The sequence below is a fragment of the Syngnathus typhle genome, linkage group LG19, assembly GCF_033458585.1.
Source record: "Syngnathus typhle isolate RoL2023-S1 ecotype Sweden linkage group LG19, RoL_Styp_1.0, whole genome shotgun sequence".
Classification (NCBI taxonomy): domain Eukaryota; kingdom Metazoa; phylum Chordata; class Actinopteri; order Syngnathiformes; family Syngnathidae; genus Syngnathus; species Syngnathus typhle.
In genome coordinates, this window is record NC_083756.1 from 3,918,090 (window position 1) to 3,942,302 (window position 24,213).

Genomic DNA, 24,213 nt, shown 5'->3' on the forward strand with positions numbered 1-24,213 from the left:
TTAATTTGGAAAAAAAATCCACGATGTAGTGAAGCCGCGATAAACGAAACGCGAAGTAGCAAGGGATCACTGTATTTCCCTTGAACAAGTTATGCTTGTTGGAAAACTGCACTTTTATGTCAAGTGAGGTTCAACTCCCAATTATGACTGCACTGAAAAGACTATTAGAAGCTTGGTACAGGGCCTTTGTTACAATTCCCACCCCCCACCAAAAAAAAAGCTTTTTGCGAGAAGCGTTTTGCTTCTCAGTAAACAGCAAAAGCATGTAAGAGCGTTCAGCTGAATTTATTTCATGGCGGGCCCATAAAGAGCCACATTGAGCCCGTCTGTGAGGAACAAAGTGGAAGCTGGGATGGAGCAAGTTTGAATGTAAAGAAGACTGACACTTCAAAGGCCAGTTGTCTTCTTGCGCTGGTTCTCGTCGTTCCCTCGCAGACGCATGCGCAGATGACGCCATTTCAGCCAGCTCTCGTCACACAAGCCACCACGCCCGGCTTTGCGAGTGACGAGCGGCTCTAGCAATGTGCTTTGTGTGTGTTTAGACTATTATACGTGTTTTACGTGTGCGTGTGGGCCCACGCCCATGCTCATTGTTTGCTCTGAAGTTTTCCAAGTAAAAGGCCAACTTGGCCAAAAGCGGGAATGAAAAGCAGCGAGTTTCCAGTGATGAAATCAAACCGTAAAAAGCGTCAATCTCTTCTTTGGCTTGTGGTTTTGTGTCTTTTTTTGGATTGCTGGCAGCAGGTGCCATCTGTGACTCCAGGACAGGTTTACCATCTTTCTTCATTATTGTCTATTTCGTTGGCAAACCGTGATGTCGTTTTCAGTCGACGCCAAGTGACAAAATGGCCGTCCCCTGAGATAGATAAATACATATGCATTTTGCTGCTAAATTCCACCATTGCATATTAATCAGAATGCAATGTTTAGACAAATGGGTGCGCACAAACCATCTTCTTGTAGCGAACAGTTTTGACTTGGTTTTCCTTTAACAAAAATGAAAGGATACCGAAACATATTAGCTAGCCTGCTAGCTAATGTCAACATACAAGCCGTGGAACTTGTTTTCTCAATCGGTCCAATAAAAGCATCCGGCTTTGCCTCAGAGATTGTGGTCCAGCCATTGTATGTAGTTGTCGAGGGCACGGCGGCCCACGGCGGACATGACAGGCAGGTGTGCGAAGGACAAGCAGCCGTGGAAGCCGTCCTCATAGTGGTCGCTGGTCACGCGTACACCGGCCCGCCGCAGCCTCTCGGCATACATCAGCCCGTCATCCCGCAGCACGTCGAACTCGCACGTCAGCACGTACGCCTCGGGCGTCTTGGCCAGCGCCTCCCGCTCGGCCAGCAGGGGCGCCGCCCTCACGTCCAACAGCGCCGGCACCAGCCCCGCCAGCCCCGGCGAGCCCGTCTCCACCACCAGTGGCCGGAAGTCTTTCTTGCGCTCCTCCGGCAGCAGAGCGGTCCAGTCTAGTCGGGATCGTGCGGCCGGGCCAATCGCCGGCTGGTCCAAGGCGCTGTGGTTGTTGGCCAGTAGCGCCGGCTTTAGGGACGGGTCGGCGCCGAGGTAGAGCAGCCAGAAGCGGGCCATGACGGGCCGGAAGAGGATGGGCACCGCCCGGTTCTGCTGGTAGGACGCGGTGTGGAAGTCCAGCGCCTGCAGGACTGGGTAAATCAGCGCCTGGGCCTTGAAGCGTGCCGTCAGGGTCACGTCGGCGCCCAGCTGTAGACACACGCGCACACACACACGTCAGCCATGCTCATCAATCAACCGATGCTGCATCAGCTATTTTTCTTTCCTTTTTTTTTAATGGAAATGATGAAGTGCGGTTCACCTCCTGCGCGACAGCCGCCGCTAAGTTCCCTCCCGAACTGTCTCCCGACACGCACAGTCGTTCCCGGTCCAGGCCGTAATGCTCGGCGACCTCCTGGGACAGGAAGGCCCGCGATGCCGCCAGCGCGTCGTGGTACTGGTCCGGGAACACCGCCTCTGGAGCCAGACGATAGCTACGGCAACGTCGTTGTTTAAAAAAAAAAAAAAAAGAAGGACATGAACAGGAAAAAAGCAGTGATAAATATTTTGCATGGAGTTGGACAAACGCTGATACGTGTGATTGTTCAAGTGTGGTACTTGGGCGCCCTCTGATGGTAACTGAAATAATCACTGAACAAATGCCGCAGTGGCTTAAATTTCTTTTCACTCTGATACGGTAAATTAAATTTTTAAGTGCAACATATTTTTATTGAATAGAACTTTTTTTCTGAAACATTTATTTAGCTACAATTTTGCTTTTATGTGCAATCCATCCAATGCAGCTTTTCAAATTTAACCATAAATCCACTCGTTTTTGGGGGGAAATATTTGTTACTCACTCGATAGACATGACGACAGCATCCAGCTGTTCCGCCATTTGGCGGCACATGAGATCGTACGATCGCATCCCTGTGAAGAAAGAAGAAAAGGAGGAGAGGGTGTCACGTGATGTCTATCAAATCTAGGGTATCCTTTTTAGTGGCATGCATTTGATGCCTGGGCTTCAACCAAACAACAAAATACACAATTCTCACTAAATGTCCTGATTATTTCATATGCTAATAGAAATAGTGTTTTGCTTGTCACGATGTTTTGCTCTAACCAACCGATGAGAAATTCTTCGGGCCAATTGTGAATTAATTCCGGTCACCAATGGTGATTTGTATGGAAGTTTATCTGTGCCATCGGATTTTGAATTCGAATTTGTAGCACTGAATTTTTTTACATCCAATTTTTAACACTGAATTTTTTTTTGCATCTAAATCAGACTTTGAATTTTAAAAGCCATCGAATTTCTAGCACTGAATTTTTTTTTCCTAAGACATTTTTTTATATGTCTCAAAAAATTCAGTGTCAAAAAATTCCATGTCTTAAAAAATTCAGTGTAAAAAAATTCGACATCTCAAAAAATTCAATGTAAAAAAATTCAATGTCTAAAAAAATTCAGTGTAAAAAAATTCGATGTCCCCAAAAATTCAGTGTAAAAATATTCAGCGCGGACATCCGGGGTAACCAAGGGAGAAGTAATCGATCCCTGTATCAAATCATCCAACGTTCAGCCAATCAAGTTACGCTCCATTGGTCATGTGACGTCGAAACAGGAACGTCGTGAAGTTCAAAGGTAACAGTAACAGTTAATACTGTAATACTGTAATGAACTTGAACTTCACGACGTTCCTGTTTCGACGTCACATGACCAATGGAGCGTAACTTGATTGGCTGAACGTTGGATGATTTGATACAGGGATTGATTACTTCTCCCTTGGTTACCCCGGATGTCCGCGCTGAATATTTTTACACTGAATTTTTGGAGACATCGAATTTTTTTACACTGAATTTTTTTAGACATTGAATTTTTTTACATTGAATTTTTTGAGATGTCGAATTTTTTTACACTGAATTTTTTAAGACATTGAATTTTTTGACACTGAATTTTTTGAGACATTGAAAAAAATGTCTTAGGAAAAAAAAATTCAGTGCTAGAAATTCGATGGCTTTTAAAATTCAAAGTCTGATTTAGATGCAAAAAAAAATTCAGTGTTAAAAATTGGATGTAAAAAAATTCAGTGCTACAAATTCGAATTCAAAATCCGATGGCACAGATAAACTTCCATAGATTTGTAAATTTTATTTCAACGCATCCATTTTTTTCCCCGGAGCAACAGCGACCTCTGCTGCAAGGCCACGGTAAATACGTCCCTAAAGATAACAGTCCACCTGGACTCGTGCCCTTATTGATAACAGCTATCTAGCCATGTCTAGCTTTTGATTGACATATATATCTAGCTCGATGTAGTGACTTGCACTCACGTGCAGTTCCCAGCGCCCAACCTCCGCCGTGAAAGTAGATGACCCCCCTTTTGGGGCTGCGTCCACCCGTGGCCTGGAACATGCGAGCGGGTACGCCCCCGAGCTGTCCATCGCTGACGAGCACGGCGGGGCTTGAACGTGCCTCAATCTCCTCGGCCCATGACACCACCCAGTTGAGCAGGTGCACCTGGTGGCACACGCCCAGCGCCTGAGCCACATCACCCTGCACACAGCACAGATGCCTCGGGGTCATCCAGGAGCAATTGAGAGAAACTGGGCGTGAGAACTTATGGAACTGCATTCAAGCAGAACAAGTCCAGCGTGTTGTACAAGGCTTACGCAAATACAGGTCACATGCTGCAGTTTATCTCCCTGAGAATCAAAATTACACACAAGTGTAATAAGAGAAGCAATAAATGAAGACAAATAGATGCTGCAAGAGTTTCATAAGCAGCTATTTATTAATCTTCATCCATGTTAAATAATAATCGGCCCCGCCCTCCAATCGCAGCCCCCCGTCCAGCTGTCCTGTCAGGACTCACCACACGCATGAAGCCCCGGAAGAGGGCGTCCAGCAGCATCAGCTTCCACGGCTCGCTCACTCCGGCGGGCAGCGGCAGGTACACGTAATAGGCAGCGGCCACCAGCAGCACGGCTCCGGTGAAACGCAGCCTCATCGCTTGGCCGTCAGTGTGTACCGGGCCGGGGCCTCGGCGCGCTCGCAATCACCCTCCCCGCCCGGGTCTTGAGGTCCCTCCCAGGGTCTCAGGTTGGAGGAAGCACACAACGCCGGGCAAAGACCCCAATTTCAAAATAAAAGAAATATTTGGCGTTTGAGATGATCGCCTGAGCAATGAATTGTTGCGAATAAGATCTTATTTTGAAAACGTGTTTACGGAAAAAGCGTAGGCCTTGCGTAACGACGCGAAAACCTGGGAAATGTAGTCCTCACTGGGATAATATGGGAAACATCAATATGTTGTTAAAACGTTAAATAAACATCGCAAAAGGTAAAACTCAAGTATGATGTTAACATTTAAGAAAATAAACACCGGAAGAAACGTTCACTTGTCAAAGCCACACTAACACTGCCACCTGGTGACCCTACGAAGAAGTAAAGATTAAATTAGCTGTACAACCGAGGGTTGTGGTAACTATTTTCTTTTACATGATAGTTTGATTGATGTCATTCTTCCTCGCTAAAAAGCTGTTTGAGAGTGGAAAACGAATAAAGGGGAAATAATTGACAAATATTTTTCCCCAATCATGAAAAGGAACGTCATAATGTTGCCCAATCATTGCGATAGACAAACAGATACATAAATAATTTATATGAGCCGCTCGGCGGAATCAAAACTAACGAATGGTTATTACAACGTTGCAATATTTCAACGAAAAAAAAAAAAAACGTTTTCAGAAGACGAGCCAACAGAAAAAAGACAAATGATTGACAAGGATTCCCTCCAATCAAATGGTAAAACGTCACACAATGCTAACCAATGATGTGCGAAAGATCGGAACGTGACGATGCAGAAGAACCAAAAATGATTTGTAATCGTTTCCTCCAATCGGTAAAGAGTACGTCACTATGCTGGCCAATGAGTGAAGCCCTTTAGCATTAGCAATAGTAGACCCTTCGACCGGGATGGAGTAGCTGTCAACAAGGCTCGTTATCTTGTTCAATGGATAGTTGCATATTGGTAACAAGTTGAACTATTTAGTCAACAGCTTACGATTTTTTAATTTTTTTATCTATAGTGCACTCAACGGACTCATACATCTAGTGCTTGTGTTTAGCGTAAATGCTAATTTTAATACCGCCGCTACTTTTAGCCTTTTGGTCGCTCGCTCGCGATTAGTTATATCCTCGAAAGCCGGCGTCGTCGTCATGGGTGAAGTGGAGCTGTCATGCCGGGCGTACGTCAAGATGTACCTGCACGCCTGCCTCTTCCCCCGTTGCAGCGTCAACGGGGTGCTGTTGTCTTCCACCTCGGCAGGGGGCGCTGTCTGCGTGACTGACTGCGTACCGCTGCTGCACTCGCACCTGTCCCTGGCGCCCGTCACCCAGCTGGCACTCACACAGGTCAGAACGGCTGACCTTTTGACTAATGTCCTCATGTGTGCTAAAAATGGCGATGCTGCAGGTGGACGTGTGGTGCTCGCAGACCCGGCAAAGGATTGTGGGATACTATCAAGCCAACGCCTGCGTGTCAGATTGCAGGTAAGTCTCGGCACCGCTCTGACAGCAAGATTGGTGACGGAAGCAAACAACCTTTTACAGTCCAACGCAAGGAGCCTTGAAGATCGCCGACAAGATCGCCGAACAGTTCGACGGCGCCGTTCTGCTCATGGTCAGTTCCTTGAGAACTTTTTGGTCGCTGCAAACTATAATGAAGCGTCCTCATCTGTTGTGTTTGTCACCCTTCAGCTGGACGGGAGCAAAATGTCTCCCGACTACCGTGTCCCTCCCATCGTCATGTACGAACGCAAAGACTCGAGGTGGACGCTGAAGGACAAGCACACGTAAGGAGTGAATCTTACTTAATCACCAAAAGGAAGTCAGATAGCGAAATGCTAATATGAAATCATGAGTCACCTGTTCTTTGTTTATCTTCTTCCCATGTAGGATCATGCTGAGGCAGTGGGAGGAGACCCGCGCCATCGCCAGTCAGATGTTGGAGTCGGGCGACCACTCGCTCCTGGTGGATTTCGACAGCCACCTGGATGACATCACCAGAGACTGGACCAATCAGAAGCTGAACGCCAAGATCGTCGAGCTGTCCTCGCCGGCCAACGGAAACATCTAGAAGTGGGGGACGAGTGCTTCGAGTAATATATTACCGTTTTTATTGTTAACACGGAGGGTCGATGGCACATTGAAGCCTTTTCATTGTTTTGTCTTTTTGTTTTATTAACACGAGGTGAAAAATGATTTCAAGGACATGTAAACACATCCCAAGATGACTCCACTCCACATTTCTCCCTCGGGGATTTATCTTTCAACCATGACATAAAAGCACCCTAACATTTCAGTGAGCATGTTTAATAAAAATAAGTGAACACGTCTTTGGTTTTGATTAAAAAAAAAAACCAGTTGATTCAGGTGCCAGAAGATAGCAGCATAGCACTACTTTTGTGTAAAAGACAGTAAAATCACATCAACATAGTTCATTAATACTGCATACACAAAAACAGTGACTAAGTTACAAGTAAAAAAACTACAATTAATTTGTGAATTCAAGCATGCACGGTTCACTATGTGGTTTTTATCCTTGGCTTACGTTCGCCTAAAAAAAATGTAAATAGCACAATACACATTTTGTTTGTTCACGGGTGTTCCAGTAGGACATAGAAATAAATACAATTGTGACACATCAAATTTATGCCGATGCGAGCGCAACGTAAACGCCAGAAATATTGTTTTTAAAAGAACACTTGCAAATCAAAAGAACAGTCAGCGGCGTTTTAAATTTGTCCTAATTATTCTATTCGTGCGTAGTGCTGAACTCTGTGCAAATATTTACGTGCACTTTTTGCTCCTCTGCTGCTTGATTTGTGTGTTCCAAAAATGTAAACTCCCATTCTGGAAATGAAGAGTTTTTTTTTTTTTTTTTTCTGTCCCATTGAAGATGTGACCTTGACATTCCATGGGAATTGGCGACTTGAACTTGTGGCGTTTGTAGTGTGTGCCACGTCGTTCCATTCAAGATTTTCAGGCGAGCGGTTCAAACATGATGGAAGGATGGCCGCCCATCGAAGAAAGTGACTTCGGTGCTATTAGGGGAAGAGGCCGGCGCCAGGTTCCGTCAGGGTGCCGCCGCCTCCGCCTCGTCGCTCTGCTCAGCCACCAAGTTCAGTGTGATCTCTTCCAGCGGAGACTCCAGGATGTCGAAGGGCTCCAGCGTGGAGCAAGCGCTCCGCACTTGCTGCTCGGCCCACGGCAAAGTCACCTGACATCCGGCACCAACAACAACATGAAATAACACGTCAGTCGAAAGGAGTGCCACTTCAGAATACCTGAACGGTGATGAGTTTTTCGGACGGATCTTCAGTGCAGCTGAGTTCTTCGCCGAAGCAGAGAGTGAGGCTGCATTGTGGCGGCTCGCCGCCGTTCACACAAAAGTTGTCCAGCTCTGAAAAGCAGGACACAAAGTCGTGAGTTTTGCGGCAAGCTGAAGATTTCTGTTTAAAGCACAGGTGTCAAACTCAAGGCCCGGGGGCCAGATACGGCCCGCCACATCATTTTATGTGGCCCGCGAAGACAAATTGTGCATCAAATTCGTGTGTCATTACTAGAATTGCAAATTGTCTTCACTTTTAATATATTTTTTTTTCCAAATGTTTGACCAGTTTTTACTCGTCTGATTTGAAAACAAGTTATTTGTCAGTTTGTTTTCTCGCTTTTACTGTATATAATATGAGGTGCTCATCTATTTATTTGGGTTGACAGTCATAATGGCCCTTTGAAAGAAGCTATGACTACAATGCGGCCTGTGAAAAAAAAAAAAATTGACACCCCTGGTTTGAAGTGCAAAGATTTCCACTCACGTCGCTTGAAGGCATCTTTGCTGAAGAGCAGGACGGACTCCGAGTTCCTCTCCATCTTGGATAAGGTGGGCGAGCTGCCATGAGGCCCCGTCCAGAACACGCGGCCGCGGCAGAAGCGGCGGCCGTAGACGCCCTGGCTAGTGGACGTGAGCAATATGCCCTTCTCCATGAAGGGCAGCAGGGAGAGCAGCGCCGCCCTTTCGGCGGACACCGAAGGCGGCGGCTCCGGCAGGTGTATGCGCGGGAAGCGGACGTCGGGGGCGGGTGTGGGCGGCGCAGGCGAGGAGGACGACACGTACAGCACCCGCACGTCGGCCCCCTGGATGTGTCGCGTCAGCACTTTCTGGCCCAAGTAGTGCACCGCCACGTGCAGCGAGTCTGCGTAAGCATTCGTACACTTACTGCAAGTTTCTTGACAGTTTGTCATCTTGCTCGCTCAACGCTTACCTTCCTGCGAAGGCACGACACTCTCCTGGATGCACACGTCCAGTTGGATCTCGCTGAGCGCTGCAGAGAAGGCGCAAAAAAAACCATCGTCAGTCAAAGTTCTTCCGAGCGCTGGTGCGAGCTCAAACTCACGGGCTTCCATTGAGTGGTTGTCCATCAGTGCCGGGTGCCGCTCTGCCAGGAGATCCTCAGGCTGCAGCCCGATGTCTTCGGCGATCTGAGTTGCCACAAAACAACAGTTACACGAGCTAGCGGTGCTAAGAATGCTAACGAGCTAACAGAACAAGGCTTCCTTTTCTTGTGCAGCATGGCGGGAATGCTTTCAACACGCACTGGGTCAATTTTGCCGTCCTCCGCCGCCGTCTTCATGTGCTTGACGTGAGGGACGTCTTCATCGGCCGTGACGTCGCTGCTGCTGTTCCTCCTGCGCTTGCATTTGCGGCCGCTTTTCCTCTCTGGAATTGGTGCTCCTTGACAGACGTGGAATTCTCGTTTGTGCCCTGACATCGACTATCCCAAAAAACAAGCGAACGGTCCTTTCTCACCTTGCTCGTCGGGCGGTACCAGTCGGTAGACTTTGTACGGCTCCGAGATGTCCAGCTGAGCTCGCTCCACAACCTCGCAAAACTCGGAGCTCTTTTTGAGGGCGCAGCGCAGACGCGTTTTCCAACTGGCCGGGTTGTTATCGCTTAGCCTGCCCTTGAACTCGGCCCATGCCTTAACGACAACATTGTAGCGCCTTACTTTTTTTTTTTTTTCTCGCTCTCCTTGTGTACTTCCGCTAACATGTTGACATTCACCTTGAAGATGGCGGCATCCTCATCCTTGCGAAAGTCTTGCTTGCCGGCATGTTTCCAGGGGATGCGGAACATGGTTTTGGCCTCATCCTCCCATTTCAGACCCGGAAATTGACCACTGCTCACCTGCCAACACATGGCACTTTTGATCGAAAATGGTCCTGCCCTGAATAGGGTCTTTGGGAAGGTCCTTAATACCAAGTGACATTTTGGCCTGAGTATAAAAACTGTGAGATGTTTTAATGAAATTGTAAGTGGGGTGAAGGGGTGGGGACTTTTTTCCTTTCTTTAAAGTCGATTTTAAAGGTTTCTGCAGCGCGCCCTCCACCCGACCCGAGCCGACTCACGCGAACGCGCGCACCTGTTTCACCATCCACAAGCGCAGTTTGCGGGTGGATCGCGACGTCGCAGGGGCCATGACTCCCACGCAAGCAACTCCGAGGCACTCTGAGGGGCGGTGGGGGATACAGACAAAATATGCATAACGCACCATTAGCTCAGAAACAAATGAATGTACAAAAACAACAACAACAGCAGCAGCCAAACCGCAGGACGTCACTTCCTTGTTCGATACCCTCAAAAAACACTTTCGTTATAAGTCAGCCAACTATCGAAATCTTCTCAATTCGACAATCGGCTATATGGGTGGCACAAACGAGACCAATAGAATTGAGCAAGCTAAGAGAGCATCGAAAAAAATCTACGGTGATCATTCGGAAGTGGATTTAAGTTTCGTTTACCTGGCTGGCCCCCGCAGAAGCTTGCTGCTTGTTTCGAGTTTAGTATGCGCGCTCCTGTGGGCCGCGCACTTATTGTGTATTGCGTAAACAGACTTGCGAACGCGCAGAAGCGCAGGAGGCGTTTCGCTGAAATCACGTGACTTTTTGGAAGCCGTTCATGCGCTGGCCACGAGGGGGAGACAAAAGAGCACAAACGCACGATGATGTTCTTTCTGTTGAGGAGACGGTACGTGTTTGTCTTGTTTTCCAAAAATCAAAAATGATGATGGCGACTATGTATGTTATTGGGCTTGTAAAATGTCACATCGTGAGCATGTGTTTGAAGAGTACATATTTATTGATCATCAATAAAGCACAAAATTGATCATCTTGGCACATTCAAACTCATTTTTTTCGAGGGCCACTTCCCTCAGAGGGCTGTTATGACAGTGACATAAATTAAATGTTTAATCCTCTCATATTAGTACATTACTAGTTTTCAAATCATAAATATTTTCTTCAATATCAATTATAAATCTTCAATTACTGTAAAAAGATAATTAAAAAAAATCTTGCAAAATTCATTTTTGATTGCAAATTACAAATTTTGGTACGGATTTTAGCAAAGATTATGCAAATTGACATGCCTTGCTTTCACGGGCCATATAAAATGACACGACGGGCCGGATCTGGCCCCCAGGCTTTGAGTTTGACACCCATGGGATAGACAATCAGTTTTGCTCTCTTTTTATTTTGTTCACTTTTGGACTGCTGAGCAGCGAGTCTTGAGCTATGCAGCTCATTCTACATTAACGTGGAGCGTGTACGGCGGACGGAAGCTGGGTCAGCTTCAGTGATGCTGGTGAGTTGTGTTCCTGGGAACCTTTTCACCAAGAGGAACCTCCATCAGTTTCTAAAGGAAAGCATCAAAGTCAAACGCCTTTTCCGAAAAGAACATTAAATGCGCACAAGTAGTGGGAGAAAAGTTAAGGAGTCAACTAACTTAGCCGTTGAACGCATTGGAATTCAATTTCACCTTGAGCATTCGAGCGTGGTAGGCGTTGTCATCCTCGTTGTCGGCCCTCTGCGTGTCCACACGGTAGCGTTCGCAGGCTCGGATCAGGTCGCGGGCGTCGTACAGAGGGGCGGGGTCCAGCGAGTGAGCGTTGATCAGACTGACCAGGTACTCTTTGTAGTGTTTCCTGAACAAATTGTCCATCAGGAATTTTTCCTAATGTTGTCTTCTTCCTTGGGTCACTTTTGATTTTTAATGTCTGTAATGACTACCCCGAATTTTTATTCTGCAGTGTGGGTGGGGTGTTCTGTTTTGAAGTCATTTGACCTCTTTAAATCGCTCAGACGATTGTAAATGTTAAACCCGCTCAATATTTACAATGTCGCATCCCAATTTGTGGAGTTCACACGGAGATAAGTGATGAGAGTCGCACTCACTCGCAGAGTCCGGCCTGGCCCGGCTGAGTCTGGACGCCACACGGCGAGTCCACAATCTGACCGCCTTCGTCCTTTTGCTCCATTACACCGCATGTGTCTGCGTCATGCAGGAGAAGCGCACGCAAACAGAAATGCAGTGGGCCTAACACGGACCCCTGTGTTCTTTACAAACAATTGATTCTCGGTCACTCTCACCTGCTTGGGGTTCATCCGAACGTTCCGTGTTGAAGTCCACGCCGCTCCTCTGACAAACGGGAGCAGATGGGACACGTGAGCAAAGCTGCGGAAGCTGCGGAAATGTGCGGCGCTCGCACCTGCAGCAACGCTTGCAGCTGCGTGGCCTCCCAGTCCCGCAGGTAGAAGAGGCAGTCTCGAGGATGATGAGCGTGGAAGCTCGTGAAAATGCACTGTTCCGTCCTGCAGCCCGTCTGCAACAGAAAAAAAAAAAGGACTCTCGTGCTATCCTCAAGCAGGAGGAGAGACACTAAGAAATCCGTGTCCGCCGAAAAAAAACGGCGTACCCACCGTGTGGTAAGGGTTGTTGCATCCGCTGCAGAACTGGTACCTGCACTGGAAGCAGCGGAAGTGCATGCAGCCGCCTTTGGTCAGCGCATACTGAAAGCGGCATTGGGGGCAGGCTGCAAAAACAAGGCCACGCTCACTCTTGCAACCTTCAGCGAGCGAGTGAGAACAGCAGGCCGTCACTCACTTATGCCGTTGTCCCTCAGGTAGCCGGCCAGGCCCAGCCTCTGGTACTCGGGGTCGTTGTCCCGCTTCCACTGCTGGAACTGCTCGCAAGTCAGATCCTGGTGGTGAGGCTCCCACTGTCAAGGCGGTCAGATGCAATCAAGCCGTCGGCATATCGGATCTCCGGGCGCGGGTCGGCACTCACCCCTTTCTTGCACTTAGCGCAGAAGCTGTTGCAGCAGGACGGACACGTCACCTTCAGCTGGTCGCCTTCGTTAATGAAGCCCGACACGCACTGCGTGACCAAAAAACAAGGACAAGGGATATATGCAAAAATGAGCGCTTCATTTGAGCTTTTCATGAGACTACGCAGAAGAAGTGATAAGCAAGATACAGTAGGCGGGACGGGCAGGACTGGAAACAACTGACTCCAAAAGCGAGACCACCATCCAGTCTTTGTTGTGCTTAAAATGTGAAGACAATAAACATACACACTCACATGGCTGCACCACAAAAACTTGGGGTCCTTCCTGAGCACGTGCTCGGTGAGCTTCTTGTGGAAGAGGTCGTAGACGTCAGGCTCCAAACATTCCCGCAACTGCAAAGCGCAAATCCGCTGAGGTCATGGCAGCCCCTCCCCTCGCATTCTGTCCGCGGCTCATACCTGGATGTCCAGCGTGGAGAAGTAGCTGTCATGCTCCTCGGGATCGGTGATGTCGGGCCCGCGACAGATGGGACAAACCATGTCCCAGATGTGCCTGTCGCGCACCATGATGGTGAAGTGCTGGGTGAAACACTCCAGACACACCGAGCACTGACATGACGTCAGAGACTGCATCTGCGCGGGCGCAAAGAACTCGTTGGGGAAAACACTCAAATGGTGTTTGCGGTTGTTAGAATTTTTTTTTTTTTTTTGCTGACCTTGCTTCGAGGGAAGATGCTCAGGCAGCAGGGACACTCGTTGTTGAGGACGCGCCTGATGAAGTCGCGGTCGTGCGACTCCCTCACGGCTTGCACCACGTCCTCCAGCGAGTAGGCCACGTCCGGCTCCCGCAGCAGCGACAGTGCCAGCTCGCAGCGCCCCCAGCTGGGCAGCTCGTACAGCGCCAGCAGACGACGGCACATCCGCTGCGGGGAGCGCCGACATTAGCTCAGATGCATTCGGGCCTTCATTTTGGCGCTCTGCACCTCTTTGTCGGGGTGGTTGGGCTCCACAGACGGGTCGGGCTGCTCGCTCCAGATGCGCTTGTGGAAAGCGTCCAGTAGGGGGCGCTGCAGCACCGACAGGGCTCCCTTCACCTCGCCGCCGCTTTGCCGCAGGGCCTCTTCGCACCGACGGGCGTCTCGAAAGCCCAGAGAGTTCAGCTCATTCATCTGCGCACACACGGCAACACCATGGTTGGGCTGGCAGCCATTTTCAGACCTGGACTCAAATCGCTTCAAAACGCCAACATAGAAAATATTTCTTGAGTTTTATCTAGTTGCACCAGTTGATGAACTTTCACCTACTGCGGGTGGCTATGGGATTTACACTCTGCATTCCTGTTTTGTTTTTTTGTGTGTATGTGTGTGTGTGTGTGTTTCTTTAGCCTTGACCAAAGCATGTGAGTCATCTGCATGACCTTGCTTCCAATAATTGATGTGCTAGCTCGCTTGAAACGCAAACTGCACAACTCTGACAGATTTAAACATGGGAATCCTCCCTTGCGGCCTCAAGCCTCAGTAAAACTGCTGATTTATTTGCCGTTATCTGATGGCAAATTCAGGCCAAGATACATTTGTAGCTAAGTATTGCAGGGGACGGGCTCTTCTGTGGCAGCGAGCTGGAGGTCATTCGAAAGGATTTAAAGCCAAACTGTCCTCCCACAAGAGTGTTTGGAGGTTGGAGGCTTCAAGTCACACAAATCGCATTTGTGCTACTTGAAGGAGAGGATTATTTGAGGTGGTGCTTGGAGTCAAAGGTGTTTCAATCCACGCGTAGGCGAAGCGACGGTCACACCTTCATTTGTCGGTCCCTGAGCAGCTGCGTGGCGGCTTGCTCGGCGTCGCCGCCCGCGGTCAGCCAGGCCAGCTTGGCCTCAGCCCTGGACAGCTTTATGCCTTCGCCTGCGGTCGAGACGCCCGTGTTCACCGAGGCGGCCATGGCGCAGATCTCGTCCAGCAGGTGCGGCAGTTCCGACGCCTGCCAATCGCATGGGTCTCTGACGCCGGGGCCGCACGAGCGCAGCGCGGCGTACACTTCTTCGGGGCTGATGCCGCGCTTCTCGGCTTCCTGCGGGCAACACAGCGGGCAATGTTCAATGAGCGTTGCGTTCTGGCCAAAGAATCAACACAATTATGAGAAATGTTACTTTGGCGCCTCCATGTGGCAACAACCAGCAATGACTGCACATACCCTGTTGCAAATAGTAAAGCAATTCTTCCCTAACTCGTTAGCTTTGCTCCAATTAATTGCAATGGCATCGATCGGACATTCCCGCAAGTAAGTCGTTTGCCCTTTCTCTTTGGAATCAAGTTGCAAGAACAAGTTGGAGTCATTCAAGTCTGTGTGCCAAGCAAGCGCTGGCGTGAGAGAACAATTCCTACTTTGATCTGGTGTATGAGGAGCAGCCCGTCTTCCCTCATGCGTTCCTGCCTTTTGGCATCCAAGCTGGCTCTCCGCTTGGGCTGCGGCGGCGCGCTTTTACGGCCGATGTCGCCCGAGGCCTCGGGAGGACGCGGAGCTCCGTCCAAGGCTTTGCCCGGAGAGCCGCACACCTCGCACGCCTCTGCGGACGCGGGGTTGGCGTAGGTGCACGACTGACACATCCAATGAGGCTGAGGAAGAGAAAACGATCCAGCGGGAGTTCACATCTTACAAAGGAACATTTGGCAGCAGAGGACGTTCTTGACGACAAACTCAGCCCTTTTTTTTCAAAACTGTGGCTACCAACCTGTTCTCCGGCGTTCGAACCAAAACTCGAAGCCGGGCTGGAAAGCACCGGGGTGATCGATGGGCGAGGGGCCAGACGGGGACGGTCGCACACCTCACACAGGACGCTGCTGCCTGGATTGATGACCGTGCAGCTCTTGCACTGCCACTCTGGCAACGCACCGTCCAGACAATCATCGTTTTGTTTTTTGCACCAAAGTCATCTTATGACAAAATGTTTCTACTGCTTATTTCAAACACTTCACTGTTCCGAGCGTCTGACCTGCGTTGGTGGGCGTGGAGCCGCGTTTGCACGTAGCGCAGAGCGAGTCGTGCGGCTTGTTGACGACGGCGCAGTGAATGCACGTCCACGTGGGCCGAGGAGCGCTGGAAGCGGAAAATGACATTCAACACTGGGAATAACCCCTAAGGAATCGATCTCGAGGATTACCCGTTGCTCTTGGTGGGCGCCAGCACTGTCCTGCTGTGTCCTTTACGCTCGGGATGCGAGTGGAAGAGTTCGTCGCACTTGCGGCACAACATCTGCACGCACGTGGCGCACTGAGCGTGGGCGGGCGACATGCCACAGATGGAACACATCCCTTTGCACGTGACAAAACATCCGGGGCGAGAAAAATGTGAAGAGACGATGGTGAGGACGACGGTGGCGCCGCTGGCGCAACCTACCCTGCGTGGCTTTCAGTACTCGGTCTCGCTTGTGATCGGTCCTGGCAGGGTGGCGATGGAAGAGGTCGTCGCACGCGTCGCAAAAGGACTGGCCGTTACACGACGGGCAGAGTAGCGTTGCCGACCCGCCGCACAGATTGCACTGGCCCGCTGCGTATACAATTTCCAAGCTCAAGTTAAATACAAACTGGATTTTAGCAGTGGTTCTCCCATATGCCACTAGAGGGAGCCCGCATAACATGACCACCACTATACAGTACTTCCCAAGCCGCTCTTAATCGATAAACTCCATTAATGGCCACACTGCGCTCAAAGTGAAGGTTTGCGGTGGCAACTGACATGATGATGATTGCGGTGGCGCTTTCGGAGCTTGTCCTCCGACTCGGTCTAGTTTGGGCTTGGGCGCCACAGGGGGAGGCGGTGGCCTGTGTGCTGACTTGTCCTTTGACGGCGGGATCACGGTGGCGTCAGTCACCAGCGCATCCTGGCAGAAAAAATAAATCAGTACTTCTTCACCTTGCCTTTTCCAAATAGTACACTGACCTGTTGGACGTCCAACCCGGGGACAAGGTCTTTGAAGACTTCCTGATGAGGATGCGTGCCCTACAAATGAGGAAATGAGTCGTCGTGAATCAGCAAAGGCTCCTTTCGGAAAAGTCAAACCTTGATGAGCATGTCCAGCTCCGAACGCAAGATCATGACTTCCAGCGTCACCATGGCGACAGTGTCACGGTCAGGCTCGGTGACGTCGTCGGGAAAGCTGAGCCCGTCCAACTGCTGTTTGGTGTAGCCGTAAAGGTGAAGCACCGCGCGGCCGCCCTGAGCAATGGCAACTCGGTGGTTAGGTGCCGGTTTGATCAAGAACGGGTCACCGGGGGCGGTACTCACCTGAATGGCGTTCACAGTGGATCTGAAGACCGGGTTGTTGTACTTAACTATGCGCCAGAACTTAGGCCTGATGACGCTGGTCAGATTGCAGCCATATTTCTCAAGGATGTTCAAGGCCTTCACCAAATTATTCAGGGACTCCAACACCTGAGAGGAAGAGGATGAAATCTGAGTGTAAATTTGCAATGTGAGGAAAGTTTAACCAGAAAAATAGTCAAAATTAAAAGTGTTGACCTGAGCTCTGTTGCTGCCAGACACATTTTCCTTTAGCATAGTCTCCACCTGGAGGTGGGGGTACTTTTGGGACAGCGGCAGCGGGAAGTTGGCCATCAACTGGACGTCGGTCTTTACGCTCTGGCTTAGCCCTGCGGTAAGGAGGGCCAGGCTTCTCCTCCTCGCCTCCTCCATCTGCTCCTGATCACCGCGACCAATCTGGAAAAACACTTTAGATAGTTTGCACACTTCTGCATCAACAACAATGTACAAGAACATCAGAACTTCAATTCAATCAGATAAAGATTTCCTGCAAGTTTCTTCTGTCAATGTCTGAGCTAAAAGTGTCTTTCCTCGTTTCACTGAGGCTGGCAGGCTCCTGTCAAGGGGAAGTCCCAAACCAGAGCAACATTCCAGCTACAAATGTTGTCAACAACACGTCAATAAATAAACACACACATAAACCGTACTTTCAATAAATATTGATCGAGTTGACAACTTGAATTGTAGCTACGTAGGAGTCAAACGTCGACATTCCATTTGTTCAAACTTTGCTTTGACGAGACAAGAAGCGTCACCGCGTACACACAAGCAAAGTTTAACTTGACTTTAAATTTTTAAATTTAACCCCCGAGTACTCGTAAAACAACATTTGAGAATAATTGTGTGAAGGCGAAGGCCTTCACACATATGTTATTCTACTTTTTTCACTTTATTATTATTATTATATTTTATTCTCCTCACTTTTTTGTCCCGTTTCATCGTCCACATAATTCATCCGATTCACTCCATTCCACTTTTCACGTATTCCAAATATTCAGGAAAGGGTGGCTTCCATTTTTCTCATTCCGAATATTTTCCGATTCCGCAAAATTCCCCAAATTCCGACAAATTTTTCCCCATTCATTCTTAATGGCACATTCGACATTTCACATTTACGTCGTTCCAATTTGAAATTCACATCATTCAGCACATTCTAATCACATTCGGAAGGATTCTCGATATTCCCAAAATTCCCAAATTCGAAAATTTCACGTTTTCACGTTATAAATTCCGACAAATTTTCACAAAATTTCGTTTTTCACCTCTAACTTCTACATTTTTCAACCGATTCAACTCGTTCCAACTTTCAACTGTTCATCTTTTGCCTACCTATTCCACAACGTTCCACTTACCAAAAACTTCACATCTTTTATTTTGAAATTCAACTAAAATTCTCTTAAATTCCGTTTTTCTACTCTAATTTCTACATTTTTCAACCGATTCAACCCATTCCAACTTTCAACTGTTCATCATTTTTCTACCTATTCCACAACTTCCCACTTACCAAAAACTTCACATCTTTTATTTTGAAATTCAACCAAAATTCTCTCAAATTCCGTTTTTGTACTCTAATTTCTACATTTTTCAACCGATTCAACCCATTCCAACTTTGAACTGTTCATCATTTTTCTACCTATTCCACAACTTCCCAAATACTTCACATCTTTTATTTTGAAATTCACACCCAATTCCTTTTTCCCTTCTCATTTCTACATTTTTCAACCGATTCAACCCATTCCAACTTTCAACTGTTCATCATTTTTCTACCTATTCCACAACTTCCCACTTACCAAAAACTTCACATCTTTTATTTTGAAATTCACACCCAATTCCCTTTTCCCTTCTCATTTCTACATTTTTCAACCGATTCAACCCATTCCAACTTTCTACTGTTCATCATTTTTCTACCTATTCCACAACTTCCCAAAAACTTCACATCTTTTATTTTGAAATTCACACTCAATTCCCTTTTCCCTTCTCCTTTCTACATTTTTCAACCGATTCAACCCATTCCAACTTTCAACTGTTCATCATTTTTCTACCTATTCCACAACTTCCCACTTACCAAAAACTTCACATCTTTTATTTTGAAATTCACACCCAATTCCCTTTTCCCTTCTCATTTCTACATTTTTCAACCGATTCAACCCATTCCAACTTTCAACTGTTCATCATTTTTCTACCTATTCCACAACTTCCCACTTACCAAAAACTTCACATCTTTTATTTTGAAATTCACACCCAATTCCCTTTTCCCTTCTCATTTCTACATTTTTCAACCGATTCAACCCATTCCAACTTTCAACTGTTCATCATTTTTCGACCTATTCCACAACTTCCCAAAACCTTCACATCTTTTATTTTGAAATTCACACCCAATTCCTTTTTCCCTTCTCATTTCTACATTTTTCAACCGATTCAACCCATTCCAACTTTCAACTGTTCATCATTTTTCTACCTATTCCACAACTTCCCACTTACCAAAAACTTCACATCTTTTATTTTGAAATTCACACCCAATTCCCTTTTCCCTTCTCATTTCTACATTTTTCAACCGATTCAACCCATTCCAACTTTCAACAGTTCATCATTTGTCTACCTATTCCACAACTTCCCACTTACCAAAAACTTCACATCTTTTATTTTGAAATTCACACTCAATTCCCTTTTCCCTTCTCATTTCTACATTTTTCAACCGATTCAACCCATTCCAACTTTCAACTGTTCATCATTTTTCTACCTATTCCACAACTTCCCACTTACCAAAAACTTCACATCTTTTATTTTGAAATTCACACCCAATTCCCTTTTCCCTTCTCATTTCTACATTTTTCAACCGATTCAACCCATTCCAACTGTTCATCATTTTTCTACCTATTCCACAACTTCCCACTCCTCAAAAACTTCACATCTTTTATTTTGAAATTCACACCCAATTCCCTTTTCCCTTCTCATTTCTACATTTTTCAACCGATTCAACCCATTCCAACTTTCAACTGTTCATCATTTTTCGACCTATTCCACAACTTCCCAAAACCTTCACATCTTTTATTTTGAAATTCACACCCAATTCCTTTTTCCCTTCTCATTTCTACATTTTTCAACCGATTCAACCCATTCCAACTTTCAACTGTTCATCATTTTTCGACCTATTCCACAACTTCCCACTTACCAAAAACTTCACATCTTTTATTTTGAAATTCGCCACAAATTCTCCAAATATTCTACATTTCTCAAGTAATTCAACACGTTTCAACATCGTTCGGCAGCATTCCCCGAAGAAGTTATTCATACATTTCGCCTTCACACGCAATTTCTCCAGAAATTGCAAAATTCTAGTTTACGAATAACAGCGACGTTTATTTTACCTTAACTTGGGAGAGTGGACGTGAAAGCAGCATGAAGGCGGAAGTTTGGCTGCCTACTGTACTTCTGGTCCGCTGTGCTTTCTTTCACAGTAAAAGTAAAATGAAAACGCTTCTGAGAGTAATTCCGGTGTGATTTGGGTTTGTCACACACAATTTGCTGGCAAAACGGAGAAAATAAAATAAAATAAACTAGATTTTAAAAAATGCATCAATGTTACCGGGTTTATTTTATTGAACAATAAATATTACTTTTACAGTGAAGGTGCAAGCGAAATGTTTTTTATCAGTCAGGCGCAACGGGTAGGCGGTCCTTCAAATCGAAAGTAAATTCAAGCGTATGAGGAAATAAAATACAATTAAACTTTATTCCGTCCTGCCGCTGCACTTCTTCTTGACTTTCACCTTTTTGGTTTTCTTTACCGAGAAAAAAAAAGTTCCCTGGCTGTTATGCCTAAAAGTTCCGCTTTGACGATAAGCAGCGAAAATGCAGCAAGGGTAAGTTTCTTTTTTTTCTTTATCTTCTTTTTAACCAAAGAAAATGTCAATAAATTCGCCTGCATAAAGTTCCTAAACTGTTACCTTCACTAACGTGTCCTAAAAAACGTATTCTATGTTACTGGGAATGGAAGCTTGACCCAAAACGAAAGTAAAATGAAAAGCGAGTCAGCAGTTCTTCTCAACTGTTTTTATGTATCTTTTGTCATTTCTTGCAGGTGGAAACCTTTCACCGGGCCTTGTTTCAGGAGGTTTGTGCTCGAAATGGGCTAAATTGGTCCTTTTATTTACAAATATGAAAAAAAGATAATGCATGTTTTTATGTCACGTCGTACTGGAGTCAGGATGAGGTGAAACATGATTTTTTAATCCCTTCCAGGCCAACAATCTTTTCTCCACTGTTATTCCCTCCAAAATCCTCCAGATGGATGCCCTTCTTCAGGTCAGAATCCTCAAGAATACGGACCGTAACATTCCTAATGTTGCACGGTGCACACCATCCTCAAAGCAATACTAAAAAGTCACGTATTCTATCAAAGCAGTCAATTGATGACTTCTTTCTTGTCAGGATGTCAGCGTGACAGACATGTCAACGCTCAAAGCTCCACTGGACATCCCCATCCCTGACCCACCCGCTCCCGATGAGGTTTGGGACACTCCTGTCATTTTTGCAGCGTGACAATAAAAGTTAATTGTTACTATGATGTCATGACAGGACACGGAGACCAGTGAAGACAAAGAGAAGAAGAAAAGTCGAGTGTTCTTTACGTTTTCCATCGGACGGGGATTTGTTTGTGATGTCATGGCTCTTGAGCCCTCTGCTTGCTCCTTCCCGCAGAGCCCAAATGTGGCTTCATCAAGTCCCACGAGATGATCTTGGCACTGGCGGGCAAGTTGAAACCCGAGATCGTCGGCCTGCGAGAGACCATCGTCACTGTGAGTGAGCGGCCCGGCGACACATGCGCTTAGAAGTTGAGTCAAATGTGATGTGTGCAGGTCACATGCTGGATTCAACATCTCATCCCCAAAATCGAAGACGGAAACGACTTTGGCGTCGCCATTCAGGTACATTATAGCTTGTTCAGATTTGAACCCGACGGCCTCCTCTGATGTCAGAGTAGGGATTATTTTAATAGTTGCCCCATGCCGAGTTTTCAGTATTTCTCATTTTGTTGGCTCACAGGAGAAAATCTTGGAGAGAATCGCTGCGGTAAAGGCAAAAGTGGACGGCTTCCAGACGAGCATCAACAAGTCCGTGGCGAGATTTGGACATGTGAAAATGTGCCCGCTTGCTTTTTGTGATGGCCGCTTTGTGATTTTGTTTAGGTACTTGCTGGAGAGGGGAGACGGCGTGGCCAAAGCCTCCAAAGATACTCACGTGGTGAGTCCTTGGTAAAACTCCACGAGGGTTTGTTTTTGCAGAGCTGGACTTATCTTTGTTTTCTTTCCAAGATGGACTACCGCATGCTAGTCCACGAGAAGGACGTGGCCATCTTTTCCGACATTCGAATGATCATCCTGGACATGCGCAGCTTTTACGTGAGTCCAACAAATAAGTCCTTCTGCAAATGGTGATTTTCTTACCGCTTTCTTTTTCCTCAGATGGAACTTTTTGACATGATCAGCAAGAACATGGAGAAGGTGATCAATCCCAAAGGCGAGGAGAAGCCATCCATGTATTGAAACAGGCAAATCATGCCTGGTTTCTTTCTGGTTTCAGCTAAACTGTCCTAAATGTGGAAATAATCAATAAAACACTACCCCGTATGTTTGTGTGTACTTCATGGCACAGTTTTTATTAATTGCCAAACCAAAACTTTTTTTTTTTTTTTTACAAAAGCGCCTTTCTACCTAAAAAAAACAGGTAAAACAAGAACAAAAAACAACTTAAAAATAAAACAAAACTCCAACAAATGCTGGTCTTAAACATCCGGCCCCTCCCCGCCTGGAATGAGCTGTACAGGAAACATTAAAAAATGTTTAGTTCCAGCCTTAATATCACAGGTGCCAAACTCGAGGCCCGGGGGCCAGATACGGCCTACCACATCATTTTGTGTGGCCCGCAAATCCAAATTTGTGTGTCACTAGAATTGCAAATTGTCTTCACTTTTAATATCTTTTTTTTCCAAATATTTGACTAGTTTTAACTCGTCTGATTTGAAAACGAATTATTTGTCAGTTTGTTTTGTAGCTTTTGCTGTATATAATATGAGGTGTTCATCCATTTATTTGGGTTGACAGTCATAATGGCCCTTCGAAAGAAGCTATGACTAAAATGCGGCCCGTGAAAAAAACGAGTTTGACACCCCTGCTTTATAACAACGAAAAACTGATTTGTCATGCCGGGAAGTAAGTTACCATGGTGATATTGTTGCCATTGAGCAGGATCTGGTCCAATTTGGTAATCCTGCGACCCTCTGGCGTTAACTCACTAAACCACAACGTGTAAATGTACCATGAATGAACAAAAGTCCAACATAAGACTTAAAGGGTGAAAAAAAGTGACAACTTACAATTCAGTCACATCCTCGAGCACCATGTCTTAAGCAAAACAAGTTAAGCAATCAACCAGGAAACCAACATAATAAACAAGTTTGCTTTTTAGGATACTGACAAAGTCGTCGAATCCCAGCAGAGTCCCGACGATTTCTTTGTCCGTCTTCATGACAATATGGATTCGAGAACCAATGCACTTGTCCACAAGCTCTGAAAGATCATAAACATACTTCAGCAGACCTGGGCAACAAGACATTAAAATAAAAGCTCATAAATAAAATGATACTCGCACGTGTAGGAGGGAAAACGCTTTCCAAATCGGTAAAAGCTTACTACATTGTATTCGACAAATTTTACAGCATTCAGGTTCATCTGTCCGGTATACAAAATTAGAGCATATTTTAAAAATAATCCTTAAAATGTACAAACCCAAAGGGAGCAACTGGGAAGGATTCGTCGCTTGAGTTGCCGCCATGTTTGATGAAAGCACCCAGACAGAAACAATTGATCAAATATAGCCGCAAACTAGACCTTAGCAATCGAACCCGGCCAACGGTCTGCCGCCGTCAAGTATGCTCTTTGTCGGATGTGAATATAAATCTAAAATGATGTCTGTGTTTGGTTCAATTTATGTTAAACAAAAGTGTGAAGACGGAAAAAACTTCAATCAATGTGTACCACGTGACACTGCAATTTGTTGTGCCGAAAACATGACGTAAGCGTTCAATTTCAAAGAGTACAGAGTCCAAGTCAAGAGCAATTTAGCAACTACAAACACTGTGGCGGTCCCCGGTCCGTCATTTGCGACGGATATTTGGCTACTCAACACAAAATCAAT

At 46.5% G+C, this 24,213-nt stretch overlaps 6 protein-coding genes across 8 annotated transcripts; 2 read left to right on the plus strand and 4 right to left on the minus strand.

Annotated features, from left to right (window-relative positions):
- Positions 1-266: 266 nt before the first annotated feature.
- Positions 267-5,377, minus strand: LOC133143839 (neutral cholesterol ester hydrolase 1-like). The gene is made up of 5 exons (XM_061266029.1): positions 4,387-5,377; positions 3,845-4,067; positions 2,374-2,443; positions 1,836-2,007; positions 267-1,723 (listed from the first exon to the last, which is right to left on the minus strand). Exons 1-5 carry the CDS (start codon positions 4,519-4,521, stop codon positions 1,103-1,105), a joined length of 1,221 nt encoding a protein of 406 aa, XP_061122013.1. The 5' UTR covers positions 4,522-5,377; the 3' UTR covers positions 267-1,102.
- An 83-nt stretch (positions 5,378-5,460) lies between these two features.
- On the plus strand, positions 5,461-6,909 carry emc9 (ER membrane protein complex subunit 9). Its single transcript, XM_061266031.1, has 5 exons — positions 5,461-5,927; positions 5,989-6,065; positions 6,126-6,195; positions 6,273-6,367; positions 6,471-6,909. The coding sequence occupies exons 1-5, from the start codon at positions 5,733-5,735 to the stop codon at positions 6,649-6,651; spliced, it is 618 nt and encodes a 205-aa protein (XP_061122015.1). The 5' UTR covers positions 5,461-5,732; the 3' UTR covers positions 6,652-6,909.
- irf9 (interferon regulatory factor 9) lies at positions 6,872-10,467 on the minus strand. Of its 2 annotated transcripts, none has more exons than XM_061266028.1 (9): positions 10,377-10,467; positions 9,640-9,762; positions 9,385-9,556; positions 9,173-9,309; positions 8,972-9,056; positions 8,840-8,899; positions 8,393-8,770; positions 7,862-7,977; positions 6,872-7,794 (listed from the first exon to the last, which is right to left on the minus strand). In XM_061266028.1, the coding sequence occupies exons 2-9, from the start codon at positions 9,709-9,711 to the stop codon at positions 7,651-7,653; spliced, it is 1,164 nt and encodes a 387-aa protein (XP_061122012.1). In that variant the 5' UTR covers positions 9,712-9,762; positions 10,377-10,467; the 3' UTR covers positions 6,872-7,650. The 2 variants fall into 2 exon arrangements, with proteins under 2 accessions (XP_061122012.1, XP_061122011.1); XM_061266027.1 differs by lacking the exon at positions 10,377-10,467 and adding an exon at positions 9,998-10,370.
- Positions 10,468-10,694: 227 nt separating this feature from the next.
- Positions 10,695-20,522, minus strand: LOC133143834 (E3 ubiquitin-protein ligase RNF31-like). 2 transcript variants are annotated; one of them, XM_061266020.1, is made up of 24 exons: positions 20,385-20,522; positions 17,215-17,412; positions 16,981-17,127; positions 16,756-16,911; positions 16,636-16,695; positions 16,432-16,576; positions 16,093-16,242; positions 15,857-16,007; positions 15,689-15,792; positions 15,428-15,576; positions 15,081-15,311; positions 14,494-14,766; positions 13,683-13,868; positions 13,416-13,622; positions 13,159-13,332; positions 12,994-13,092; positions 12,700-12,789; positions 12,517-12,631; positions 12,333-12,445; positions 12,122-12,235; positions 12,003-12,051; positions 11,808-11,904; positions 11,392-11,557; positions 10,695-11,268 (listed from the first exon to the last, which is right to left on the minus strand). In XM_061266020.1, exons 1-24 carry the CDS (start codon positions 20,415-20,417, stop codon positions 11,206-11,208), a joined length of 3,270 nt encoding a protein of 1,089 aa, XP_061122004.1. In that variant the 5' UTR covers positions 20,418-20,522; the 3' UTR covers positions 10,695-11,205. The 2 variants fall into 2 exon arrangements, with proteins under 2 accessions (XP_061122004.1, XP_061122005.1); XM_061266021.1 differs by having other exon boundaries at positions 17,215-17,423; positions 20,385-20,471.
- A 155-nt stretch (positions 20,523-20,677) lies between these two features.
- psme2 (proteasome activator subunit 2) lies at positions 20,678-22,646 on the plus strand. Its single transcript, XM_061266030.1, has 11 exons — positions 20,678-20,879; positions 21,098-21,130; positions 21,259-21,321; positions 21,448-21,525; positions 21,595-21,631; positions 21,718-21,815; positions 21,876-21,944; positions 22,063-22,130; positions 22,206-22,260; positions 22,332-22,418; positions 22,482-22,646. Exons 1-11 carry the CDS (start codon positions 20,832-20,834, stop codon positions 22,560-22,562), a joined length of 717 nt encoding a protein of 238 aa, XP_061122014.1. The 5' UTR covers positions 20,678-20,831; the 3' UTR covers positions 22,563-22,646.
- A 2-nt stretch (positions 22,647-22,648) lies between these two features.
- On the minus strand, positions 22,649-24,077 carry lsm5 (LSM5 homolog, U6 small nuclear RNA and mRNA degradation associated). Its single transcript, XM_061266032.1, has 5 exons — positions 23,805-24,077; positions 23,490-23,585; positions 23,393-23,420; positions 23,238-23,310; positions 22,649-22,834 (listed from the first exon to the last, which is right to left on the minus strand). Exons 1-5 carry the CDS (start codon positions 23,848-23,850, stop codon positions 22,802-22,804), a joined length of 276 nt encoding a protein of 91 aa, XP_061122016.1. The 5' UTR covers positions 23,851-24,077; the 3' UTR covers positions 22,649-22,801.
- Between the last annotated feature and the right edge of the window lie 136 nt (positions 24,078-24,213).